A 22,806-nucleotide genomic window follows, 5' to 3' on the forward strand; every position below is an offset into this window, starting at 1 on the left:
CTGTAGAAAACGCGTGCTCCTAAGTCTGATTTATCAGTAATCTCCCTTTCACTTGATGTATTCTTTTCTGCACATGCCACAGTAATTGCCAAAGTTTTACTCCCCTTTCTTCTGTTAAATGTTTTTCTCTCCTCCTGAACTAAAACTCTATATGGAATTATACCGAATTCATTTGGCATCCAATGTTGATTGGAATCTCTCATTTTTTATGGGAGGCCATTTTACATCCACTTTTCATTGCTGGAGTTAGCCTTCAGACCAAGGCAGTACCCAGCTGCACTGGACTGGGGAATTCATGGTAATACAGTTTGCCCCAAGGAAAAGGGAAATGAAAATGTTTCTGCTGTGTGACAATTGTTTCTGTCATTTCTGTGCCAGTGACCAATTATGTCTCTACAGAAAATGGCTTCTGTGAATATGCCTGTGGCAAGATGGATGGTAGACAGTACGTGGGGCTGAGAAGGGCAGAGTCACTCTAAAAATCAATAGCAAACAGAACTGCCTGTGCTAGATATTTTGTTCCCTGTCCTGTCTCCTGGGAAACAGAGCAGATGCAGGATAAGGACAGATGATCTTATTCCCAGAGGTTTGGATATGAAACCTCTCTCCTTGCTGCCTCCTTCTTCCTACAGCAAGTATGTACTGTGGAGTTTTTGCTTAATTTTCAGATGCTATAATTCCTATCCTTTCTATTATAATTCTATATTCTTCTATCTGTTTTAATAAAATATTTTCTTTCCAGTTTACAGAGAAATCCACTGAAAAGTACTAAGTTCAAAGACAGTCCATGGACACACTCTTCACTTCTTCTGTATCTTCAGAATGATACAGAAGGAAACAAGATACGTACATCACTGCTATCAAGTCTTAGATTTGAAACATGAGATGACTGCGTAATTCACTCCTACAGGAGGGATGGTGTGTCTTACTTAGCTCTTCAGGCTTGTCTGTCGGTTACCTGAGAGCAAATATTAAAGAACTCAACCTGTGGACAGTCTCCAAAAAAATTCTAGAACTGAGACTGATACCCAAGATGAGAAGAGTTTGAGAGAATGGTTTTAAACCAACTTTGTGCCTTCTCAGTCCTCTACTATTCCCTGCTCCCTGTGTGATTTGGACAACCACAAGGACCTGGCTCCCATGTGATAGTTCTGCCCAGGATCTCCATGGGGCCCATCTGTAATCCAGCCTATGCAAATTTAGCATATCCACTCCCTATATCAGAGATTGCGAGAGGAGGCCTTAGAAACTAGCCTTGTAGGTCTCTGTTTCTGAAGAAAGGAATTCCTCATACATCTGCATATAGGTGTTTTATTGACCAGTATATGTATAGGAAAACACAGTGAGGGGATGCTATTAATTTGTCAAGTTTGGCAGATACTGCTGCATCACATCGTGTTCTGGCAGTTTGCCTTGAGCCAAAAAGGCTAGACTCAATTTAGGTAATTTAGGTAATTTATGCAGCAACTGGCTAAGAAGGAAGTTATCTCATCACTATGTAGGTCATTACAGATATTCTGAGGCTACAATTTTGCTTTAGAGGACAAATAATTATAGATAATTTAAAGCAGGATAGGAATTTAAAGCAGAGCTCCTTGACCTTTGACTTTGGTGGCCAGGTGGGCATCGTAAAATTCAGAGAGCAGAGCTTGTAGTTATTTCTTTGAAGGAAAAAAAAATCATGATTCCACAGTTCTCTATGACACCATTGTCACCTAAAACACCTGGTGGTGTTTCGATTACACGGAGCAGTTCACTCCGCCACATCAATTAACTGCAGTCTCCTGGGGAAGTTCTGGGGAATTGCTGAAACATGCCATATGCAATGCTTTAGATTTTGAATATGTGTATTTTAACATAAGATTATTCCTTAATATTTAAAAAGATTGTTTAATGAAAGCTGAAATAGATTGAAATTGTTTCAAAGACATATATATATAGTGCAGTTTTACATAGTTTTGTATCAAACCCTACCCATTGAAGATAACGTAGCTGTAAACAGGAACTGACACATGCCTCAGTAAACAGTAGGGGAAAGCTGGCAACAACTGATAAATATAAATTAGCTATGAAAGTGAAATGTTCTGCCTACACAGTGTTACACTTATTACATGCCGAAGGGCCACAAAGTACACCATCACCATATGTTTGAAAACTGCCATGACTCACACGGAATAGGCTGATGAGTAACAGTATCTTCCTTCCTCAGTGTATAACACCGACCAGAAACCTGCCCAGTAAAGGGTTCCTTTGTGGGGAGCAGTTTAACATGCCCCATATCCCTGTAATTAATTGCATAACTACAAAATGTTGCTGCCAGGTTTATCGTGCACCAATGCAGAAAGCACTCTAAATATCTTTAAAGGACGGTTCACACGTTTGTCATTTCCCACCCCACTCATTTTGCAGCCAGAGGAGGCTGGAATGCTGTGTTAACTGTCATTCTCAGTAATTTCACTTCTTTTCTTTCTCTTTGAATTTTTGGTTGTGAACTTTGTGGAGTAGTGCCCAAACCTGAAGTTCTCATTGTAAACAAGTGAGATTGCTTTTCTAATTTACATGTAAACATACAGTAGAACTAAAAGCTGAAATGGCATTGTTAATTAGATATAAAATTGAACACTGACTCCTAAGTGGCTGTTAAATAATACCTATAAATTATAGACTCAAGACAGTAAGTAATAATCTGCTTTGCTGCTTTTAGAGAAAGTGTGAACCTCATGATTTAAAAGCCTGAGGAGAATCTTTCTGAGATGGAAACATACTCTGTCCAGTGGCAGCTCTTCAGCCACGTTGTCCCAGTGTCAGCCTGTTTTACTCAGTCCTGTGGCACTCAGATTTATGGCTGCAATACCGTGGTAACTGTTAGGCAAGCCCAGCAAGCTTCCAGATGTCACACTGAATAGACCCCTCTTTTCCCAACTGCAGAAGCATCAGAGAAGCAGCAGAGGAGCACAGCAAATTAATTAATTTTTAGCATCTCTTGTCAATTAAAGTTGCTCTATAATAACCTATGGCAGAGTTGATTTTTTTCTTTGAAGTGAGCTTGAATTCTTCTTTGGCAAAAATTGGCACCTGTGGCTATTTACTCATATGTCAGCTTAGTATTTTGTTCTGTTTTTCATGGTGGAATTTTCATGAGGCCTGAGGAAACTGGAGGTTTTCCAGACATGACAGTAAAAGTGAAATACTATTTTGGTAAATGTGAGAAGAAGGTGGGTAAATCCAGAAGACATTTTCTTACATAATCATTAGAATTTAGTTTCCATTTTGTCTTTTATTCTCCTACAATTTTGTACAAATAAGAGTTTTCTACCAAAGTATTTGTAGTTTACAGCTACTAAGGTCAGAACTGTCTTGACTTGGTTTTTTTTAAAGAATATTTATGCTGTGTCATACCAGCTATTTTCTATATGACACTCCAGGATAATACAATCACTTGGAAGGCAATCAAGGCAGTCAATTAATCTCTTTCAAAATTTGCAATTCATGGATTTTGTCTTCTTAAATAGCCTTGACTACAAAGTCTGTTTTGCAAAACAAGACATAACCCCCCTTGCCCTCCCCCAAGAATTTAGACTTCTAATTATTGAAGTCATTCTAGAAATTAAAGTCTGTAACTTTTCTGGAATCCTTTAAAAACAGCCAATGTCTGCTACACCCTGATCACCATATGAGAATTTTTCCATGGCAGGGACTTCTTACAATTTGTCAACAGGAAGTTCTTTTACAATGAGATATGAATAGTGACCTGAATTTCTTTTGAGTCTGAAACTTGTGTTTTGCCTGTTAATGTGTTTTGGCTCAGCTGATGAAAGTATCACAGCCAATTCTGCAGCTGAATCATATCAGTGGGCTCTTTGGAGGCAGCGGTGTGAACAGAGCACTGCTGAATGACGGAAATTCTTGAGTGGCGTGGGGGCTGCTGGAAACTCATGCCAGTCATGGTCCATCACAGGTGCAGCTTCAGGGCTGCCCTGGCGTAGGATGAGTGCTGATTGCCTCCTGCCAGCCTCGGGAGATGTATACAGTCATTTTTTCTGCCTCCTGCTGTCTCAGGCCCTGGTCACAACACCCCTGGGACCACCCTAAAGATGAGAACCTGCATACACCAACAAGCAAAATCACTGTGCCTTTCCCTGCAAAATATAAGAAACTCAATTTAAATGTGTATCTGGTTTGAACTAGTAAAACACAAGCCACTATATGAAATGAACCAAGTCTTCAGAGCATTTGACAGTGGGGAAATTATTACAAAATAATACTCCTGAGTAAGATCACACTTAAGGGATCATGCAATTTTTTGCCTTTACTGTTTCTAGCCAAAAGCACTGCTTTTGCACTTCCACAGCATCTGCTGTTTGAATGTATCAGTCATATAAATTTCACAATACCTGGGTAAATCTTAATCCATTAATGAATGCAAAGTCAAGGCACAAAGAAGTGATTTATATAATAATGAATATTAATGAGTATGTACTTCAAGATAATTACATTCCATGTACTTATAAACTCTTTTTAAGACATAAACTGATAAGAAATAAAGTAAGTTGTGCTTCCCTTACTATTTTTTTTCCTGTGAAATGAACCTGAATATTCAACTATGGGGTTATTATTCTGTGAATCAGTTTACAACGATCAGTGGATATAATTTTTAATATGAAAATGTTATTATGTATATTACAGTTCCAAGCATATATTATCCTTTCCTGAAACCATTTCAACCTTCCAGTCTTTATGCAAAAGACTGGCCCATGGGCTCTGCACAAGATGCAAATTAAGTTCTTGTTTGGCTAAATCTGATTACCCTGTAGGGTACCAATCTTGCTTAGTGACAGTAGAAGCTAAAAATTGCCAACAGGACAGTCTGCTTAAAATGGGGCCAGGAAGGGTCAGCTCCTAAATAACAAATCTGAGTTTTGAATTAGATTTTAATATTATCCCTAGGAATGTTCAGTTAAACATAGAAGCTGTCTTCTTAGTAGTTGCTACCACTACTTCTAAAACCCACAATGAAATTGAGAAATGCATTTAATTTTTTTAAGATGTACAGTTTGTTATCAATCATATTTAAAGGTGCTATAGTCAATTCAACCCAACCTTTAGTCAGTTTGCCACTCAATCCCCATTTGACACTTCTTCTTACTCCTCTCATATTCTATCAGAATTAATGCTCCAGTAGAGAAATTCAGTGAATAGCAAACCCCTACATAGATTATCAGAACACAACCACCCCAAGTCAATTCAAGCTAACTAAAACTATTCAAATATTACCAAAATACTGTTGCTTTATTATGCACTTACTGAGTGCATGAGACAGATTAAAAGGCACATGCTGACACTACTAAATATTAAATACTGCTGTTCCTTCTGACAGGATTAGCTAAATACCTAAATGATAAGAACACTCCCCTGTATTTTTCCCATACTCAGAAAATGTGCACAGAAAAGTCACTCTTTGATCTATTTCACTAGCTTCAGCTACTGTAGCAGGCCTTCATATATATAAAAAATTTATTTTTAGTAGTCTTTGGCAGCTCCTTAGTTTTCCTTTGATGTATAAAGGTTTTATGATCAATATCTGGAAGCTGCTGGCATTATTACAATTGCTCTGAGTCAAGAAAAAAACAAACCAAAGCAATGCAACACTGGTGAAAAGGATAAGGCTTTTGTCTGTTCAGAAAATGTAATCATCTCAGTAAATGTATGTGGGTTTTGGTAATGAGACTCAATATTTCAGATGGATTATTTTTAATATCTTTTCACAGTGGCTTTATTAGATACTCTAAATCAGAGCTCAACACTTACCTAATAGATAAATACCTCAGTCCTTCAATAGATTTGAGACGAAGGGACTCAGCACTCCACACAGAATCCTAATGAATTTGAAGGGGAAAATGGATAAAACCAGGCCTGCTAGAGACAAGCCTGGGGGCAACATGCCTGTGTTTGAGGGACAGTGTGCTGGGAAGGTCCTTCGGTCTGTTGTCTCAGAAGAGATAGGGGACAGAAATCCATGTGGCAGCAAAGCCACAAGGGATATTGATGTGTTAGAAACCATGGAAGTGCTCGAGAATGGGCCATCCCCATGTGCTGAAAGACAAGATGACTGGCCTTGAGACGTCAACTTGAGAGACGTGGAAGGAACTCAGGGAAAAAAGGAGAGTTTATAACATTTGGAAGTAGGGGCAGGCAATTAAGGAGGACTACAGGCATGACATGAGATTATGTAGGGAAACCTCCATCCCTTATTGGATGGGAGGAAAACATAGTGACAAGGGATGAGGAAAAGGCAGAGGTACTTAATGCCTTCTTTGCCTCAGTCTTTAATAGCAAGACCAGTTGTTCTCCAGGTACCCAGCCCTCTAATCTGGAAGACAGGAATGGGAAGCAGAATGAAGCCCCCATAATCCAAGTGGGAATGGTCAGTGACCTGCTACACCACTTAGACACACACTGGTCTATGGGGCCAGAGGGGCTCCACCCCAGGGTACTCAGGGAGCTGGTGGAAGTGCTCACTGAGCCACTTTCCATCATTTATCAGCAGTCCTGGCTAAATGGGGAGGTCCCAGTTGACTGGAGGTTGTCAAATGTGACACTCAACTACAGGGCCAGGAGGATCCAGGAAACTACAGGCCTGTCAGCCTGACCTCAGTGCTGGGGAAGGTGATGGAGCAGATCATCTTGGGTGCCATCATGTGGCATGGGCAGGACAATCAGGGCATCAGACCCAGCCAGCACTGGTTTATGAATGGCAGGTCCTGCTTGACTGACCTGATTTCCTTCTGTGACAAGATGACCCACAGAGAATGAGGGAAATGTGGGTGTTGTCTACCTTAACTTCAGTAAAGCCTTTCACTCTGTTTCCCACAGCATTCTCCTGGAGAAACTGGCTGCTCATGGCTCAGATGGGTGCATTGTTCACCAGGTAATAAACTGGCTGTTTGGCCAAGCCCAGAGAGTGATAGCGAATGGTGCCACATCCAGTTGTCAGTTGTTCACTAATGGTGTTCCCCAGAGCTCGGTCTTGGGACCAGTCCTGTTTCATAACTTTATCAATGATCTGGATAAGGGGATCGAGGGCACACTCAGTCAGTGTGCTGATGACACCAAGATGACCAGGAGTGTTGATCTGCTGGACTGTAGGAAGGCTCTGCAGAGGGATCTGGACAGGCTGGATTGATGGGCCAAGGCCAGTTGTCTGAGGTTCAACAAGGTGAAGTGCCAAATCCTGCCCTTGGATCCCAACAACTACACAGCACTCCAGGCTGGGGCCAGAGTGGCTGGAAAGCTGCCCAGCAGAAAAGGACCTGGGGGTGCTGGTCAACAGCAGCTGAACATGAGCCAAGAGTGTGCCCAGGTGGTCAGGAAGGCCAATGACATCCTGGCTTGGATCAGAAATAGCGTGGCCAGTAGGATCAGGGCAGTGATTGTCCCCCTCTACTCAGCACTGTTGAGACACCTTAAGTGCTGCATCCAGTTTTGGGCCCCTCATGATAAGGATATTGAGGGCTGGAGCAAGTCCAGAGAAGGGCAGTGGAGCTGGTGAAGAATCTGGAGCACAGGTCCTGTGAGAAGCGGCTGAGAGAACTGGAGTTGTTTAGTCTGGAGAAAAGGAGGCTCAGGGGGGACCTTATGGCTCCCTACAGTTACCTTAAAGGAGGTTGTAGGGAGGTGAGAGTTGGTCTCTTCTGCCAAATAACAAGTGATAGGATGAGAGGAAACAGCTTCAAATTGTGCCAGGGGAAGTTTAGGTCAGGTAGTAGGAAAAATTTCTTCACCAAAAGGGTTGTCGGGCAGTGGAACAGGCTGCTCAGGGCAGTGCTTGAGTCACTGTCCCTGGAGGTATTTAAAAGACAAAGAAGCTCAGAGCAGAATCCTAGCATGATCCATTGTGTGCTCATATTGGTTTTAGGTGATCAATACTAAAATTACATGTTCAGAAAACAGTTTTAACTGTGAATTTACTGAAGCACAATCCAAACCTTCCATCTGAATTCCCACAGCTCCCCCATGCCAAACAACACATATCTGCATGATGAGGCATATTAATTCAACTAACATCGAACAGTTTTTTCCTTGGATTAATTCTAGCAGTGAATCAATTTCCTGATCTGGTTCAGCAGGCAGACACAAAAATGTCTGTGTTAATGGAAGTGAGCAGCTCAGGAGATGAAAATGCTTTTGATTGACCTCTACCCACTTAAAGCATGTGAAACTACCTCAGGGATCTTACACACAGGCTGTCAGAACATATGGCCATTAACCACCAGTCTGGTCCCTCCCTTTCTGGGGTATTTTCTTACAGTATTCTGGGGTATTTTCTTCCATTGTTTTACATCAGAAATATTTATTAAAGTATGCATTCACATTATGGTCAAAGTTTATATGCTGTAAGATATGATTTACTGTAAAACCCTGAAGACTTACATTACATACGCACAGTAGTCTATTTTAAAAAGTTATTTTTCTAAAGGTGGCATTTTGTAAATTTTTAATTACAGCACTGATGCAGTGCAACATTCACAAATATTTTTGCTAGAAGTATTGGCTATTATCTCAGCAAACACAATTAATTACTGTTTTAATTTACTAATAACACAACACTTACACAATTCAGTGACCACTTTAGCACCAATAATATCATCATTGTATGCAACAGTGAGATCCACTACTATATCATTAATATTTATTTCATCTTGCAAAGGAATTATTACAGTTGATACAACAGACAAAGCTCTTTTTGCTCCAGCTGAAAAAGTCTGTGAATAAATCATGTCATGTTTAGATATGAAAAACAGGTCAATGGCTACTGAGATGATGTTTCCAAAAGCAGAACCTTCCCTACAGCAAAGCTTTAGGAAAATACACTTCATCTGAGAGCATACATTCTTTTTATCAGAATCCTCTTAGTAGGCAGTGGATAAAAAAATCATTTAGCTGTATAAAAGGGCAGAGAGAAAATTCTGAGGAAAGAAACTTCTTTTAAATTACAAATACATGGCATAACACTTTAAGACTTCACTTGAACCAACATACTTCCAAGTGATGTTACATACCTGGAGGCCAGAAAAATCAGCCTCAGGTGGGTAGTTTTGAGTGCCTCAGAGAAACTGCTGAGAACAGCATCTTTTTTTGAAAGGAATGAACCAGGAGAAAGTAGTGCTTACTTGTAGTAATGTTGTTCTCCTTACAGCAGTTACCAGTTTCCTCTTCTACCAAGATTAAGTGGCTTGCATCTGCAATAAAGCATCTGCTTTATTGCTTGGCAACTAAAATCTTTACCAATTATAGGTTAGAGGAATTCTTCTCCAAGGAAGACACATTCCTTTTAATAAAAAAAAATATATTTATGAAGATCCTACTGCATTAGTAATTTATAGGAAATCCTATCTTAAATCTTTACTAAAAACATTGAATAACCACACTGAAGAGAGGATTATTCAAAGTGGATTGCATATATACTCACAAATCATACTTGTTCCTTCATCGATTTTGTATTACATATGGATTGCTACTGCCCCAGACAGGCAACTGCTGCAAAATGAGGCATTTTTGTCTTTATATACTAATATGGTTGGTGGAGACATCATTCTGTGACCAGAGTTCAGGAGAGCAGACTGAATCACATGTTATTTAGCAGCCATGGTTCTGTGGTAAAAATGTGACAGTCATTATTACCCATTCCATTTGATGTAAACGAGAAAGAGTTTTTAACAGTTTTCTTAGTTTTATTTTGGTGGAGAAATATTTTATATCTTCTTGGAATAAAGGGTAAAGGAAATCTACGTAGTGATTATAAATTAAGACCAATATTGACTTTTATTGACATAGTTTAACAAACAGATCAAGCAATTATTACATCATTCAGATTCTGAACATCACTATAAACAACATGTTTATACCAGGCCTAGCTAGTGTTGCATTCTTCACAGAGCTGTGATTAACGTTCTACATTTTTCTTTTTCCAACGAAGCCACCTCAGAGCTCTTGCCAGTGCTACTTGTCCCATGAGGAATGTGATCGTAAAATTACGTTTATACCAATCTCTAGGATTCCAAAGCCAAGAAAATAATCAGCACACAGACCAAGAACAGGAAAAGGGTACACAATTATATTAAAATATCCTTTGGCATTGACAAAGGACAATTCAGTGATAACCTGCATTTTCTGTTCTTTGTGGTAACACTTTTCCTGCCTAATTGGAGTTAAATAACCTATGAAAAAGCCTACGTGTATATCCACATCCATGAATGGACTACAGGGTTCTAACTGTATTTGAAATCAAGTAAGATAAAGTAGTTTAAACCATATCTCATGTTTCAAAAGTAAAGCTGATCACCAAACTATCTAGAATAACTTCCTGACAGTGCTGTGCAATGGCTAAGATTTGTTTGTAAGTGGATGAAGATACATGTGTTGAAAAGGGCATAGTTGGCCACCTGTGAGGGCAGGGAAAAATAAAATCAAATCACACTTCAAAGATTATTGTATAACCCAATACAGGAAACATTATCTTTCTACTGCAGTATCCTTTAAAGATGATGCCTTTAATATTGCTGGAGTTAGTCTTTACATCTTTAAATAATTTAATTTTTATGAAGTGTGCATGGCTTCTGGAACCAGTTCAAGTTATACACAGAATAGTCTGTATCAGCCCTTTTTAACCTCTGAGAACTTGCTTCAAATTCTTGCCCCTATTACAAACTAAAGTAATATCAAAATTTCTTTCTAGTTTCTAACAAGAACCCTGCCCCCATTTTGTAAAGTGCTGCACAAGCAGCAATAGAATATATAGAATCATAGAACTAGCAAGGAACATTAAACACTAGGATTTAGGTCTTCTCTTGAGGTCTTTGTGGGAAATCTTGCATGTACAGATCTAACATAAGCCCAAGACACTAACCTCTCAGTAAGGACAGTAGCCAAATTCACACTGACAAGCAACACTGAGCTACCCCTTCAGATGTCATGTTAAATCAAAATATCATGCTAACATTGCAACTGTTTCTTTTCTCCTTTCATGTTTAATTGCCTATATCCTTCTTGAATTTTTTTCCTAAACTAGACTGTATTTCCAGTCTAGGTACCCTGAACTAAATATTCAAGGCATCTATGCACAGTTATTGCTTCCATTTTATCTAAATTTTAGAAGTTGCAACACTTCAGCTGCCACAGTTTTCAGGCCAGCTGGCAATACTGCAAAAGAACATATAGCTAAATGCATAAACAGATTTTTATAACATGACCCCTCAAAATTAGAGTGCCAGTAAAAAGCTCTGCTGCTTTCAGGGGTGTGCAGTTCCACTTTGAAACTACAGTGATGCAGCTGACACTGCCTGATTTTACAAGGCAGCAACAAGGAAGATCACTTTTAAGCACAAAGCCTGAATTCTCTCACCACGAGGATGGGACACTATCACAAGGTCACTCCAACGATGGCAAATGGTGACCACTACCAAGATAAACTACTTGCATTCCCATTTATCAGTTATAGGCAATTTGAACAACAATCCTTCCACTAAAAGCAATTTCTTACTTTCCATCTGTCGCTTCAGTTTATAGTGAGGTTGCCGCCCTGTGCCCCATGGGCAAGACAGATGTCTGTATTTGTTTTAAATTTTTTTTGCAGCTAAATTGTTCTTACAGGGTAATATTTTATGGTTTATGCATGATACGTAGGAAGAACCTTAAACCACAATTTGTTAGAGATCAGTTACAGTGACAGCAGAACTCTCACTAGCATTGCACCATTAGGAACCCAGTAACACTCGATACTTTTGAGCCCAATAACCTTTCAATCCAATACAGAGAGGAAACTGAAGTTGTGGTTTCATGTTCAGTGGGCAGTACTACTGTGAATGGATTAAGTGCTGTCCTCCTCCAGCTTCCCATTCCTTCCTCATTTCTAGCCCTTTGTCAAGTGTTCACAGCTACTTGCAGGGTTATGTGTCTTCACAAGTAATTTTTCAGTCCTTTCAGATCCCCAGCCCAGTTTATCAAGTTATTGTACAAACAGCAACATTGAAACAATGAAACAAAGATCTTGTGAAAAGGTGGATGTGGGTTTACTAAATTATAGCTGAGGTTCTACACAGGATGAGTTCAGGCAATCAATTTACTAATGCCTTGACACACAAAAAAACCCTCAAACTCAAGGCTAATCACTTTCATTTTTACTATATGCTTGCAAAATGATAGAACCAAGAATATTAAATATTACTTCAATGAAACAATTTTCTTTCGAGACAAATCACATTTATGAGTCCTCATTTAACAATCAACTAGAATCTGTTATACAGAAATTTCAACCAGTTTGTTTGCATATTTATCAGTTTCAATTAGCAGCATGGAAAGACCCATGCCCTAAGATAAAAAAATTGAGTGCCTGATCTTGTCTCTTTAAATCTCAGGCACAAGCTTCATCTTTCCACTAAATAAACAATAAGCAGCAGGAGAACTCAAACGATAACGCAAATTTCTGTCAAATACTCATAATAGCGTAAAAAATTTCTAAAATTATAGTTTTAGGTGCTGTTTCACCAATTATGGGGAAAAATGTTCAAATTTTAAACTTGTCCTTATCTTTCTCTTAGTCTGTAATGTATAATGGTCAACATAAATACCTTCTACATACCTGTTATACTGCATATGTTTTCTAAAATTTTTACTTAGAAAGTCCTTGTAAAAGTCAGCCATTTCTTCTGCATTCAGTGTTGCTTTTTGACCTAAAAATAAGTGTTTGTTTAACAAAGTCAAGATAATTCTTTGGATTAAAACCCTGGGTTCAGATGCAGGAGAGCGAGGTCTGACTCCTTGCTCCTACAAGCTTCCTGTGTAACTCTGAATTTTATCTTCCAACTTTTCAAAACTTAGCTAGGGAACACAGCAGATTAAAAATACCGATAATTTTGAAGTTGACATAGTTCCTAAGCCCCTATTATTTATGGAAGTGATTAAGTTTATCAGCCCTTAGATGATTTAGGGAACTAGTGAACCCCTATGAAAAAGCCCTTTTATCCTTAGAATAAAACTAATTTCTCTCAGGGCTGTAAGTCTAAACAATACCAGTAAGAGCATTTAGTTATTTAAGTTTCCCCCCTTAAAGCAAATATTGAAAGAACACTATCCATAACTGACATGGTATTTTCAGATGTATGTTTTTTTCTGTTACTGTTGATAAATTTCAAGTAACTTATACCAAAAAGTGTATGTTCTGAGATGTCAGACTTACAAACAATCTAGTGATTCGTGAAGAAACAAATACAAAAGATGATTTTGAATGTGCCATTCATCAGCAGAATATAAAAGGAGGGACAGGAAAATCTGTGGATACAACACAGATGTGTAATCCTGAGAACCAACAAATATTCTCAACTCTACCAGACAATTCCCATACAAACCTTCTGGAACAAAATGTCCCTACAATGAGAGTCAAATGTGAATGTCCCAGAGAACATGAATATGGTGAGGGAGATGGAGTTGTGATATTCAACTTGTTACTGTTTCAAAACGCATTTTAAGGCTCCTGAGACTGATCACAGAAATGTAAATTATTGATTGGTTCTATTTGTCATTATTTACAAAACTAATATGTTACAATGGATTAACATACTATGGGATAAATTTGCTTTAAAACTATTTGAAGGCTGCCTTAGTAAAACCTATAATTTGTTACTTAATATTGGTATCAGCAGAATTGATTAATTATGTAGAACAGTAAATTTTGTTCCAACTGTTCATGTATATGGTTATTGTCTATTTTTATATACACTCACAGCTGTGTAATAGATGCATGCAGTCAATATAATTATATTTTTAAGGAAGGTACATGCTCACTCTTTTTTAGCTCTAGGGTATAAAAACAAAACAAACACAAAATAGCAATATAAAAGAAGTGTTTTCAAAACAACACAGAACTTAATTAAAATTACTTCTCAACCATACACTGATCACCAGGATACAAACAGAAAAAAAATAATGGTCTGTGATACACAGAACGTCAGAGCAGTTGCTTTACTAAACTCAAACAGATCATTATTCTATGAACAAAATGTTCAACCTCATACTACAATGGCCAATTCACTGTTATTATGAAGGCATTTTGTTTTCAGCTTCACATAATGAATTAGAGAGGCAACTATTTTACAGCAACTGTGCTCAGGCAAAGACAGGCAGATAGCAGCTGCCATCTCCCCAGAAGCTGTCTTATTTCCCCTGAAGGAAAAATATTGTGTTCATTGTATACACTATGGACCTGAAGGCAAAGATTGTGAATTTATCCACCCAACTGTAACATGCACTTGAGGCAAACACTCTGTATGTTTGCCTCAGCCAGCTCACTGGGTTAGGAGGTGTGAAAGTAAAAAGCCCCTTCCTCCACAGGCTATAAAACTACTATATTACTGGGCTAAGATTTCAGCACATCCCCTCCTGCTGCGGGAAAGGAATTAGGGGAAGAAGAGTGCAACAGATGATCTGACCCCCACATGCACATCTCTGAAGAGCTCCTCCCTTCTTTTTTTATCATGCTCCTGAAAACACTTCTAAATCCTACCTGTAAGATTTACTTTTGACAGAAGACAAAGAGCAGAAACTAACAAAATTCAAAGTTAAGTGGAATTCAGAATGCATCCTAAACTTTAAATAAAGATCTCACTAACCTGTTTCATCTCTCATTTCCAGACCCTTGGCTTTCAGTCTTGAATAAATAAATTCTTCTTTTTCCTAAAACATGTTTTTCCACATTAGAATCTGATGTAGTCAGTCCTTGAAGTTAACCATTGTTTTTAATTACATAGCAATGTGGTGTTTAACACCCTCTGAAATAACTAGCAACAACTCATTATACTTGGAAGTGTCAGCTAAACATTTTCCTCAATCCAGTGAGTTAGTTAAACCCGTAACTTTGTTACTTAGATCCTCCTCTCTGCAAGCCTCAATTAATTCATGCAAGCATTCTACTGATACTTATAAAACTTACTTGTGGAATAATGCTACAGCTGAGCTTCAGGATTGTTTGACAGGATCCAAACTTTCAATTTATAAGACAAACTATGGAGATGTGCTGTACTGTGTAACTGAGTTTTTGAGCACAGAGAAAAACATACCGCCTAAAAAAAATTAACATTACTTAGATGGCAACACAATAATTGTGTGTTTTTCAAACTTAAAAAGCATTTCTGTGGAATTAAAAAAAAAAACAAAAAAACAAAAAACCAAGCTTCATTTTTGTCTGGGATCTTGGCAAGTTTTGGGAGCATATGATGTTCAAAGTTCATCACAAATGATGGTGAATTACTGAACTGTTACTGTGCTTCAAAAAAACCCCAGAGCATTGGTCAGGAGATGCTGAAATCAGGAAAGAAGACAGGGCATAACTGAAGATTCCTCACTTTAGGACTGTTGGGGTGAAACGGTGCATGTCCCTTTTTACTTGTGGTAATTACACTTAATTTCTCTCACTTAGGACAGAAGAAGACAAGCTACAGAATCATTTTCAATGGCTGCTCTAGTCACAGACAGGTCTTGCATGTCAGGCAGCTACAACTTTATACTTTCAGCACAACACAGGATAAAAGGCAAATATTCTGTAATACTAAACAGCAGTAAAACATGTGGGATTTTTTTAAAGAGATGAATGACAAAAAATATAATTTCTGCAGAGACACTGTGTTTTAAAAGAAACTGTAGCAGTTACCAGCCACTGAGGGCAGGCAGAACCTCAGGGAGCCCACACCTCCCGGTTTTGGGTGTGCAGGCGGGTGCTGAGCGGCAGCGGGTGTTGTGTCGGGCTCACCTGTCGGAAGGCACAGTTGTGCCGTGCCCAGAAGTGCTGGTTGCAGGCCTGGGCCTCCTGCCGTGCCTCCCGCAGCCGCCGCTCCAGGGGCGACTCCTCGGGGGGCACGTAGAAGATGACGGGGCGCAGGTTGGAATGCTTGTCCGGGGGCCCGATCCAGTCGTTGTGGGAGTGCGCGGGGGGGCTGAAACCCAGGACCTGGGAAATACAGACGGAATTCTGTTATGAGCACTTCGGCTCGTATCTTGATTTGAAATAAATCCCAAAACTCCATGCGACCTTAAAACATACAAGCATAATAAGTCCCGAAATTATGCACGTTCGTTTACTGTAACCAAGAACAATGAGATACATTTACAATTTACTTTTACTTAAAAATGCACTACAGAGAAGATACTTTTGACTCTGTTACCATAGACATGAATCACAGCATGTTTTTTCAAAAGCACATTTTTTTGTTTTCATTTTTCCATCACTAACACTCCACTTTGTTAAAATACGTGATGGCAAGAACTGGCACGTATGCAAGCTTTTTATGGCACTGATCTCTGCGGTCTGGTGACCAGTGACAGCACTTGAGGGAATGGCATGACGTGGTGCCAGGGGAGGTTTAGGCTGGATATTAGGAAAAGGCTCTTCACCCAGAGGGTAGTTGGGCACTGGAACAGACTCCGCAGGGAAGTGGTCACAGCCCCAAGGCTGACAGAGCTCAAGGAGCTTTCGAACAACTCTCTTAGGCACATGGTGTGATTCTTGGAGCTGTCCTGTGCAGGGCCGCGAGTCAGACCTACATGATCCTTATGGGTTAGTTCCAACTCAGGCCGTTCTATGATTCTAAGTTTACCAAAGCCCGGTGTTGTTCCTGCATCCATGTGACCACACACAGCGTGTACCTGCCCCGGACGGGTTCGGGCAGAGCTGTCACCCAACCGCCCCGTCACTCACGGCCCCGCCGGGCGACAACAAACCCCGGGGGCCTCGGCAAACACACCCGCGGCGAGAGGCCGCGGGGAACGCGGGTTTCTGCGGGGAACGCGGGTTTCCATCGGGACGCCCCCGCCCCACCAGCGCTCCCCGCCCGGGGCTCCGCGGGGGCGTCGGCCCCCGAGCCTTCCCCCGCGGCCCCCGCAGGAGCTGCCGCCCCCCCGTCCGGGTTTACCGCGCTGTCCGGCCGCTCCCTGCGCTCAGCCGCGCGACCGCCGCCGGCGGAGCAGGAGGAGGAGGAGGCGATGAGGAGGCGGCGGTGGCGGCGGCAGGAGCCGCCCGCCCTCAGCAGCGGCACTGCCGCCATGCCCCGGCGCTTTACGGCGGTGCCGCGCGGGCGCTGCGGGCGGGGCGGGGCCGGGACGGGGCCGGTCCCGCCCCCGCCTCCGCCTCCGTCCGCGCGGCCGGGCCGGGCGGGGCTCGGGCGGTTCGCGGCGCTCGGCCCGTGGCGCAGAGCCGGGCCGGGCAGCGGGTCCTGGGCCGGGCGGCCGAAGGGTGAGTCGAGGCGGCGGGGCGGGGGCGCCGGGGACGAGCCTCCCGCAGGTGCCTCCGCGGCAGCCCGTTGTCATTTGCCCGCCCCGCCGGGCCCCGCCGCGGGGGAGGCGGGAGGTGGCGGCCGTGGAGGGGCCGCGGGCGGCGGGTGCTGAAGGGGAGCGAGGTGAGTGCGGGGAAGGCGGCGCTGCCCCGGGGTTGTGGCACAACCGCTGTTTTCCGCTCAGCCGCTGTTCTCCCCTTCCCCTCCGGGTTCTCCCTTGGGTTTCGGGTGTCCTGTTTGTTCTGCGGTGGCTTCAGCTGCAGAGCAGGTGGGGAAGGGAGGGCTGAAGGCTGTGGGTGAGCGCCGAGAGCTGGTGGTGTGGCAACTCAAGCATCACCCTTGCGGCCCGACCGGGAGAAAGGTGTAAAAAAATTAGAGAAAGGGCGGTGAAATATCAGCCAAGTGGTTTATGCCTGTTGCTAGAGATTTTTAAAATAGCTTTAGTGCTGAAGTGCTTCAGGAAGTGAAAGTTGCGACCTGTGCTTGCATAGCACTTAAGCAAGTCTTGTTCTCCTTTGCCTTACAGTTCATCTGAAACTGGACGAGAGAAGAGGAATGGATATGGGTAACCAACACCCATCCATAAAACGGTTGCATGAAATACAGAAAGAAGTCAAAGAGATTGAACAGCAAGTGGCTGTCTTCAGTGGTCTGTCTACCGACCGAGATTACAAGAAATTGGAAAGGAGCCTTACTAAGCAGCTCTTTGAAATAGATTCTGTAGACACGGAAGGGAAGGGGGATATCCAGCAAGCCAGAAAGCGAGCTGCCCAGGAAACAGAGAGGCTGCTGAAGGAACTGGAACAAAATGCAAACCATCCGCGCAGACTGGAAATAGAGTCCATATTCAAGGAGGCACAGTCTCTTGTGGAACGTGAGATCACGCCTTTTTACAAAGGAGGAAACTGTATTAGTGACGAATTTGAAGAAGGAATCCAGGACATTGTGTTGAGGCTTACCCAGGTGAAAACTGGAGGGAAAGTTTCTTTACGCAAAGCAAGGTATCGCACTCTGACAAAAGTATGTGCTGTTCAGGAGATTATAGAAAATGGTATGAAGCAACAGCTGTCCCTGCCACTCTCTAATGATGCACATCCTTCTGTCGCCAAAATTAACTCTGTAATGTGTGATGTGAACAAAGCAAGAGGAACTCTTATTGCTCTTCTGATGGGAGTGAGCAGGAATGACACCTGCAGGCACCTGTCCTGTGTGCTTACAGGCCTCATTGCTGATTTAGATGCTTTGGATGTCTGTGGTCGCACAGAAATCAGAAATTACAGAAAGGAAGTAGTAGAAGAGATCAATAAATTGCAGAAATACCTGGACTTGGAAGAGGAAGCAAATTCTACTCACGCTTATGATTTGGCACAGAATCAGTCCATTCTAAAAATAGAAGAGATCCGCAAGAAGATGAAGGAAGTTAATTCTTTACTTTTAAAAACAGAGAATGCTTCTGATTTGTATTTGGGATCCAAAGCAGAATTGCAGGGATTGATTGCCCACCTAGATGAGGTGAGTGCTGGAAAAAATCCCTGTATTAGAGAGGCCAGGAGAAGAGCAGTAATTGAAGTTCAGACTCTTATAACATATATTGATTTGAAGGAAGCACTGGAGAAAAGGCAAATGTATCCAGAGCAAACTGCTGCCGAACATCAATCTCATAAAGCAGTTTGGACTGTTCTTGGAAACTTGTCTCAAATTCAGCAAGAGGTGATTTCATTTGATGGAAACAGAACGGATAAAAACTACATGAGATTGGAAGAACTTCTTACAAAACAGCTTCTGGCCCTGGATGCTGTTGATCCACAAGGTGACGAGCGGTGTAAGGCTGCCAGGAAGCAGGCAGTAAAGCTTGCACAGAATATTCTTTACTACCTGGACATGAAAACAGATGAATGGGAATACTGAAACAGCCACAGCCTGACACAGAAGAACACTTTTTCCTCTGGCACTTTATGCAGATCATTGGCAGCACATAATAAAGTGGTGTGTTCTGTGCTTGCTGAAATCACGGAGATTGCATAAGCAGTTGACTTGGCTATATGTCTGCTATCCCACGCAGTCACCCACTTGCCATGGCAACTGTCAGTACACCATCAGCAATTCTGGTCACTGCTATAAGCAAAGAAGTGCAATTCTCTGAAGGAATAGCTTAATACTTGAACAAATGGCTTTTTTTCTTTCTTTCTTTTTTTCTCTCCTGTTTTTGTTTCAATAGCCTTGTGCAATGTTCAGTGAATGCAGATACTTCCTTATGGTATAGTACTGGCAAAATTATTTAAAGAGACCGGACGTGAAAATTAGTATTCAAGCATGAGGCTCCATCCAGCAACTTCACAGCAGTCTGGATATACTCTTAATGTGCTGTTACAACAGAAAGTATTAAGGGCAAAAAGCCTGCTGGCTTCTGGATTGTACTTGATTTATTCCATCCATCACACCGTCTAGATTTCTCAGTTAATGGAGCTGTAATGCCAACTGCAAATGAGCATTTACATAGGCAAAGCCAATTATGTCAATTTTTTATAATACCTGAGCCCTTTGATTTGCAAAAACACATCTTTTGTTGGTGGAAGCTCTTTCAAGTCATTGCTTTAAGGTACTGAGACTTGGAGAGGAAAATCTGTGCGTTTATACCAAACAGATAAAGGGGATTTCGAGGGTTTCAAACTGCCATCCATAAACCCTTGAAAACTGCACTGAACTTTATTTAGTGGCTGCTTAGGTGTCTTTTAAAACTCTGCTGTTGCATCTTGTTTTCACATTTGGTGAAAACAAACAGAATTCACTTTGAAGTGAAACGAGCATTTTGGAATTATTTTTGTAAAATTAGGTAGCTAGCTATAAAGATGTCCTAATGATGTAAACGTGTGATACATGGTCAGGTGTGGCTTCAAGAATGTCTTGGAAAAGACTTGTGGCAAATGTCTCTCCTTGCAACTCATCACTTAATTGTTTTATTATCTTCATAAATAAGCTTGCTTGTACGATTGTATGCACCTACCTTTTTGTTTGTGGCTGCTAGTGCCAATCACATTTCTACTATGGCATGTTTTTTGGCATTTTATGAGAGCATGGCATTAAAACGAATTAATTATAAAGATATATTCAATTATGGATAATTTGCACTCAGCTCTTTCATGATGAACTAGGGAATTACTGTTCTATAGATGATGATTTGCACCACTTTAAGGAGTAAAAACCATTTCAGATGTTAAATATTTTTAAGATCTATTTTTGACTGATTAGAGAAGACAGTACTGTCTGTGAGAGACAAGTGCCTTTATGACACTGCTAACTTGCACCGTCATATGTAGATATAGGAACTGTTTACTGGCAGCTTGTTACATTTGTAATCTTTGCAAACTGGATTTTTCACATATATATCTAATTCTACTATAGGATATGTCAAGTTAACATGGTAGAATAGGTGACAGTTGTCCTGCAGAGTCCCAAGAATGAGTATCAAATTTGGGAAATGTGGATTCTGCTTAAAAACTAAAGCACTGATGTGGAGGTGGGGGACTTTGGGCAGGTCTTCTATGCCTGTTGCTCCAAGAAGAATATGTTCTGTAATATACTATGAGATGTTGATTGAAGGCTGCATACCTTCAGAGTGTGAATAGATTTTGTTTGTGATTGTACAGGTGTTTGCTTTGCAAATCTGCTTGCCAAAACTGATCTAATTGAGTGCAGTGCCTAAGGCACAATTTGGCAATGACAGAATGTTTGTTGGAGGATTCTCCCTGCTCCTTCAGAGACGCAACCCCATTGAATTTATCTTTCTTTCACCAAAAAGAAATTTCCCCTGGTTAAAATTCCAATCTATATTTGAGTACTGTGTGGCTAACACAGAACATTAATAGTGTTATACACCTGAATTATTTTACTCATTTCAAGCTTTCTACACGTTTGAACTGCAACTTCAGATTTGCACTTACAGTTTTAGGAAAGATAAGATTTTGATAGCATAATGATATTATTAATTTTTCTTTAATATTACTGTCAGGTCTGCAGTGATTACTTGTAGTTTGTTTAAACAATTTGGTGTCTGTGTTCTCTGGAGGTTACATGTAGTTTTATAAATGTTTAAGCCTCTTACGTAAAGATGAATAAGTATAGTTATCAGATCTGTTCTATTTTAAATTTGTCTTTTAGCTTTTCTGAATGAATTATTATGCCTGCATCTCTAAGAAGGCAAATGTGTAAGGTTAGTGTAATTTTGACTGAGTTCAGTAGCAAGGTATTATGTGGATTAAGCTTTTTTCCATTGTTCTGTAATCTAATAAATTGACTATTTAAATTTTATGGTAAAATCCTCATCTGGAATGGGATTAATTCACAGTTTTTGCATGAATGAAAGTAATAAAAGAAATATGCTTAACCAAAAAAAAAAAAAAAGGAAAAAGAAATGCACAGATTTCTCAAAAATTTGCTTCTATGCTGAAGAATGTAATTTCTCTGTTTTTTATGTCCAAAGATCGAGAGACACACAACTTTTCTTTCTGATACAGCAGGCTGAAATAATCAGCAAAATGTAAATGGACCAAATGGCAAAAGCCTGCATTTTAGTATTATACTGAAATAGAACAACTTTTCTGTGTGCTGTGTTATTTACCTTGGAGGAAAATAATCGATTGGATATTTGGGGGAGAGGTAATCCTGCATCGTGATTCCTATTTGTTAATTGAATTTCTTTTTAAACTAATTTTCTTTAGTTATTTCAGTGTTTATTTTTGTTGTTTGCCGCTCAGAGTGGCTTTTGTGTGATACCAGCTTGGAAGAGATTTTTGTTAAGTACAATTCCTACCTTTTCTATTTAACAGAAATCGATGTACGTGCTCCTAATGGTGTATATGTCTTCAGTTATTGCTGTGTAGGATATGGCATTTGTATATACAGATTCAAGATTAAATATTGCAGTGTTACATTCTTGATTATTAATACAAATACGTTACTACTTTTGCTAGGTATTCATTTGAATGTTATGCCCTGATGCCTTTCTCTATTTATGTTTGAATGTGAGTTATCAGAATGTAAATGATTTTTGTCCTAGAGAAAGTGTTTTTATTAAACATGCAGACATAAAGCTCTCTTCTTTCTCCTCTCCTTTAAAAGTCTGCTTTTTCACTGCTGTAATTATGAAAATAAAGTTCTTTGTGTGGATACCACTCCTACTTGGTAAATCTGTCGCCTTTTGGTTTTCTCTGCGTTCAACCTTGAGTTAACATCACGTCAGTCGTTGCTTGCATTCCTTCTTCACTGGCAGCTCTGCGTCCTCCCGGGTTCCCGTTGGGTGATCACTGCAGGAATGCTCGTGGCTGTGTTAACATCTCGCCACTTTCCTGCCGGAGGATGCCGCCGGAACAGATGAGCTGGCAAAACGGGTGCCGTTGAGTCTCTTCGCGCAAAGTCAGTGTGGATTCCAGAACCTCTAGCAGGAGTTTAGCTAATCTGGTTTTCAACTGTGCAGATGAGGCAGGTTCCC

At 40.6% G+C, this 22,806-nt stretch overlaps 2 protein-coding genes across 5 annotated transcripts; one reads left to right on the forward strand and one right to left on the reverse strand.

Annotated features, from left to right (window-relative positions):
* Positions 1 to 9,793: 9,793 nt before the first annotated feature.
* APOPT1 (apoptogenic 1, mitochondrial) lies at positions 9,794 to 17,090 on the reverse strand. 3 transcript variants are annotated; one of them, XM_017807646.1, is made up of 5 exons: positions 16,959 to 17,090; positions 15,800 to 15,997; positions 14,664 to 14,727; positions 12,638 to 12,728; positions 9,794 to 10,049 (listed from the first exon to the last, which is right to left on the reverse strand). In XM_017807646.1, exons 1-5 carry the CDS (start codon positions 17,088 to 17,090, stop codon positions 9,944 to 9,946), a joined length of 591 nt encoding a protein of 196 aa, XP_017663135.1. In that variant the 3' UTR covers positions 9,794 to 9,943. The 3 variants fall into 3 exon arrangements, with proteins under 3 accessions (XP_017663135.1, XP_017663136.1, XP_017663137.1); XM_017807647.1 differs by lacking the exon at positions 16,959 to 17,090 and adding an exon at positions 16,591 to 16,704; XM_017807648.1 differs by lacking the exon at positions 16,959 to 17,090 and adding an exon at positions 16,644 to 16,685.
* Positions 17,091 to 17,187: 97 nt separating this feature from the next.
* On the forward strand, positions 17,188 to 22,504 carry BAG5 (BCL2 associated athanogene 5). Of its 2 annotated transcripts, none has more exons than XM_017807650.1 (2): positions 17,188 to 17,278; positions 17,845 to 22,504. In XM_017807650.1, the coding sequence occupies exon 2, from the start codon at positions 17,874 to 17,876 to the stop codon at positions 19,224 to 19,226; it is 1,353 nt and encodes a 450-aa protein (XP_017663139.1). In that variant the 5' UTR covers positions 17,188 to 17,278; positions 17,845 to 17,873; the 3' UTR covers positions 19,227 to 22,504. The 2 variants fall into 2 exon arrangements, with proteins under 2 accessions (XP_017663139.1, XP_017663141.1); XM_017807652.1 differs by lacking the exon at positions 17,188 to 17,278 and adding an exon at positions 17,404 to 17,441.
* Positions 22,505 to 22,806: the final 302 nt, after the last annotated feature.

This window comes from Lepidothrix coronata, unplaced genomic scaffold (assembly GCF_001604755.1).
Source record: "Lepidothrix coronata isolate B3197 unplaced genomic scaffold, Lepidothrix_coronata-1.0 Scaffold19, whole genome shotgun sequence".
Classification (NCBI taxonomy): domain Eukaryota; kingdom Metazoa; phylum Chordata; class Aves; order Passeriformes; family Pipridae; genus Lepidothrix; species Lepidothrix coronata.

Coding starts and splice junctions, on each gene's coding strand:
- APOPT1 (XM_017807646.1), bottom strand. CDS start 17,090: ATGGCGGCAGTGCCGCTGCTGAGGGCGGGCGGCTCCTGCCGCCGCCAC. Junction 15,998..16,958: donor GGGAGCGGCCGGACAGCGCG/GTAAACCCGGAC, acceptor TGTATTTCCCAG/GTCCTGGGTTTCAGCCCCCC. Junction 12,729..14,663: donor GGAAATGAGAGATGAAACAG/GTTAGTGAGATC, acceptor ACTTATTTTTAG/GTCAAAAAGCAACACTGAAT.
- BAG5 (XM_017807650.1), top strand. CDS start 17,874: ATGGATATGGGTAACCAACACCCATCCATAAAACGGTTGCATGAAATA.